The sequence below is a fragment of the Palaemon carinicauda genome, chromosome 31, assembly GCF_036898095.1.
Source record: "Palaemon carinicauda isolate YSFRI2023 chromosome 31, ASM3689809v2, whole genome shotgun sequence".
Taxonomy (NCBI): domain Eukaryota; kingdom Metazoa; phylum Arthropoda; class Malacostraca; order Decapoda; family Palaemonidae; genus Palaemon; species Palaemon carinicauda.
This window is the reverse complement of record NC_090755.1, coordinates 64,457,731-64,462,115: the sequence shown is the minus strand read 5'-3', so window position 1 is coordinate 64,462,115 and position 4,385 is coordinate 64,457,731. Positions and strand designations below refer to the sequence as shown.

Sequence of the window (4,385 nt, the reverse complement as noted above, 5' to 3'; positions counted from 1 at the left end):
ATAAAATCGTAAACCATGCCAAAATATCTGAATTCAAACAAAATTAAATTCACAGAAAGCTTTTTTAATTACAATATAAAGCCACATAGGAGATTGTGGATAATCTTATTTGGATTGGATACAATTTACATTCATGAATAATTATTCTCCAAAGGCCCCATTGACCATATTGAAATCAACATCTACATTATCATTCCTCATTCCATCTTTTTCTATTCCATTTACCCTCCTTGCCTTACATTTATTCTAATGTTTCTCCTCTTACAAACACTTTTAAACTCTTTCACCAGATTCGGTAGTTTTTCTTCACTATGCCCAATTAACTCAGTATCATCTGTAAACATCAACCCTTCCGAATACTATTCCCAAAGTTTACTATCTACCTAATTCTACTGTTCTTGTTTGACCTCTCGCACCAGGTAATACATAAAAAGGCTAAATAACTACAAAGACAACACATCATTATCTCATACCAATTTTCATACCAAAGTGGCCCCTCTCTTTCCTTCACACTCTAACATATGATATGCTTCGCTTCTATCATAAAAGCTTTCGATGGAACCCAATAAGTATTGTCTATGCTAGCTCAAGATAAAGACGACTTGCGAAATCTAACTGAGGCCCTTTGCGTCAATAGGCGCAGGAGATGACGATGATGACATATTTTCATCATTCTCCATCAAGCCTCTATCAATTCAACTTCAAGTCCGTTAAATTAGGATATTTTTAATTCATTGTTTGAAAAATGGATAATGTTGCAAATTAATGAATAGGTGCTTAAAACCCAGGTAGTGTTTCATTGTCTTAATTCTATCGACCAATTGAGATCAAATGATTCAGCATCTTTCAACCTTCTAATAATTTAACTGTACCTGCCAACTCCTCTTAGGTCTAGTCCAGAGTTTTCTAACTATCCATAGTTACTAAGTCAATCACTAGCTGAAGTTACAACGACGCGTACTTGATGGCGCAGTAAATATATATCTATGCAATTTTATGTACTTAAAAGACCTACATACATCTAAGCAGCCAATTCTATAAACATTCCTAAATGAAAATTTTTCCATTAACGATTCCTTTTCTGATTCCACAGGTCTGGTTCCAAAACCGAAGGATGAAAGACAAGCGTCAAAGGATGGCACTCGCCTGGCCCTACTGGGACTCGGCCCTGGCTGCTACCATCCTCCACGCGGCCCATCCCACTCCCCCACTCCTACACCCTTTAGGAACGCACACCCACCTCGCACCCCACCTGCCCACCGTTCCCCACTCCGTATCGTCTTTCTTGCCCTCCCACTTGGGGCTAAGCCCTTTCCTCAGCCCTCAGAACTTCAGTGCAGCAGCCACGCATGCTTCTCCCTCCTTGCCCATAAGACCGTACCCAACCCTCCTTCTACACACGGTGCCACCCGCTGCCCAGCCGCTGTTAGCCAACCACGAACCTAGACCGTCACTACCTCTCCCGAGGCACTGTTTGGCTGCCCTCCCGAGGCCGTGCCTCTGGGAGGAAGGTCGCCAGGTGGACATAACCAGCAAGAATAACTACTCTTTATTTCCAGCGACTCTGGAAACAGCGAATGCCAACAAGGATCTCGCAATGCCCTCAGTGTCCATAGCCAGTTACAGGCAACAGCAAAGCGCTTCTTCCCCTCTCCCGCCATCTGCTAAGGTCAGGGCGCATGCGTCATCCCCTCATGGTCGTCAACACCATTCGTTTTCGCCCAATGTCCCTCTTCATAAAGGTTCTCCTACTTCTCCACCCACGACCCCAGGCACGAATGCCACAGTTCCTACCCAAGCTCAGGCATCAGGTGTCACTCGTCAGATACAGCCTCCTTCATCTACTGCCGAACAAACTCACTCACACACCGTAAATCATCCACAACTGTCACCAGATGTCCGTCGTTGACAGGCGAGAGAAAAGATTTATTTGAATATGCATCCTTGAACGAGTGTAAATCATACATTAAAATTACATGTATCATAGAACAAGTGAAAAAGATACATTAAAATTACATGCATCATTGAAAGTGGAAAAGATACATTAAAATTTGTGATAATCTGACTTTTTAAAAAAAAATTATAAGACAAAAAGAAACTGGGAATGTAACGCTCATCAAATATAGCGACGTTTGCGACTTTTGAAATAAGAAAGTCACATTGGTGTTCAATATAACTATGTAATCCGAAGATAAGAAAAAAAAAAAAGTTCGATAGTAAATCTGGCTCTCAATAATGTCTAAATTTCTTACCTTTATGCTTCTTTTGTTTCTCTGGTTATCACATATATATCTATAGCTTTATTACGGAACAATTCTCCCTCTCAAGTTGCATAAGCAATATGCAACACAAACTGCATAGCAGTGTACCTATGGGGAGGCCGATCAAGTAGCCCCACTTGAAAGATGTGCACCAGGGTCTCATGAATGAATCATATTTCAGTCTCCTATTTTTCTATTCCAAAATTAGCTTATTCTAGTTGATTAGACATGTCTCTGGTGGTTTGGTACAAATTAATAGCGTTGATGTTTTATGCTGCAAATTATTATTGTTACTACAAGCTAAGCTACAATCCTAGTTGGAAAATCAGGTTGCTATAAGCCCAAGGGCTCTTACAGGGAAAAATACCCTAGAGAGGAAGGAAAACAAGTAAATAAATAAACGACAAGAGAATTAATGGACAATCATAATAAAACATTTTAAGAACAGTAGCAACATTAGATAGAATAGTGTGCCCGAGTGTACCCTGAAGCATAAGAACTGTACCCAAGATAGTGGAAGACCATGGTACATAGGCTATGGTATTACCCAAGACTAGAGAACAATGGTTTGATTTAGGGGTGTCCTACTCCTAGAACAGCTGATTAACATAGCTCAGGGGTTTCTTCTACCCTTACCAAGAGAAAAGTAGACACTGAACAATTACATTGCAATAGTTAACCCGTTGAATGAAAAAGAACTGTTTGTAATCTCAGTGGTGTTAGGTGTCAGAGCACAGAGGAGAATATGGAAAGAATAGGCGAGACTATTCGGTGTATGTGTAGGCAAAGGAAAAATAAGCCGTAACCAGAGAGAAGAACCCAATGTAGTACTGTCTGCCAAGTCAAAGGACCAAATAACTCTCTAGCGGTAGTATCTCAACGGCCTGCTGGTGCCCCGGCCAACCTACTACCTAAACTATATATATATATATATATATATATATATATATATATATATATATATATATATATACATACATATATATATATGTATATATATATATATATATATATATATATATATATATATATATAGAGAGAGAGAGGAGAGAGAGAGAGAGAGAGAGAGAGAGAGAGAGAGAGAGAGAGAGAGAGGAGAGAGAGAGAGAGAGAGAGAGAGAGAATATATTACCTTTAAAGATATACACGAAGTGTTGGACAAATTGTTAACAAAATTTAATTCTAGATTCAGCAGTTATGGCAGATTTGCTCAATGTCACCACTGGACCCTAAAAGTTCAAACTCCCTGGATATGAATATTTTGCAAAACAGAGCAGACCAATACCTTGAAGATTCTTCCTTTTCTGAAAATGGAATTAAAAGCAGCAGGGAAACAAATTAACAGGAAATCAGAGGAAGGCACATTGTAAGTAGCCTCGCAGAGCTGTCTCCCTTTGTCAATCCTTACATAGAAGCATTTCCTCATCTATGGAAGTTTATCAACATAGGGTTGGTAATTCCACAAAAACCAGTTCATCAGCTTCTTAGGAAAGGAACTTTACATCACCAAGACTCGTGAAAAAGTTACTTACGAAATACTGTGAGTGTCCACCTTCGGGGGTTCTTGGAATTCACTCAAAAAGAACTAGAATTCTCGTTTTTTGGAATACCAGACTGACTAGATTGCTCGTTTGTGAGTTATCTGACGTCACGAACCCTCAGGGTAAATGATACTCATTATAGATGTGGGAAGCTAGTCAGTTCTACTGTTCCACATGTCATTTATTCCTAATCTCGAAAAAGACATCATCAATTTCCCGATTAAAATTTTTTTTCTGATTCCAATCAAGAAAATATTTCCGCGAATTTTCAATATAGTTAATTTTAACGGGTAGGTGGCCCACAACCCTTACTAAATTCAATTTCCATCTTTAAATTGTCATTAATTACAAAACAGGTACTGATAACTAATTACAAACGGCAAGAAAGAAGACAAAAATTAAATAAGATAAAGACTTAAACTTTATAACCAAAGATAACCTGACAATATGAATGATAAGAGAGAGAGAGAGAGAGAGAGAGAGAGAGAGAGAGAGAGAGAGGAGAGAGAGAGAGAGAGAGAGAGAGAGAGAGAGAGAGAGAGTGTGTAAAGATTTAATTGCAAAAAAATAAATAATTATTGAT

At 38.8% G+C, this 4,385-nt stretch overlaps 1 protein-coding gene across 1 annotated transcript in view; it reads left to right on the top strand.

Moving 5' to 3' along the window:
* LOC137624996 (homeobox even-skipped homolog protein 2-like) overlaps positions 1 to 1,909 on the top strand; it is a 13,626-nt gene extending 11,717 nt beyond the window's left edge. The window contains exon 3 of the mRNA XM_068355929.1: positions 1,094 to 1,909. Coding sequence (XP_068212030.1) covers positions 1,094 to 1,909 — 816 coding nt within the window. The remainder of the gene's footprint in view (positions 1 to 1,093) is intronic.
* Positions 1,910 to 4,385: the final 2,476 nt, after the last annotated feature.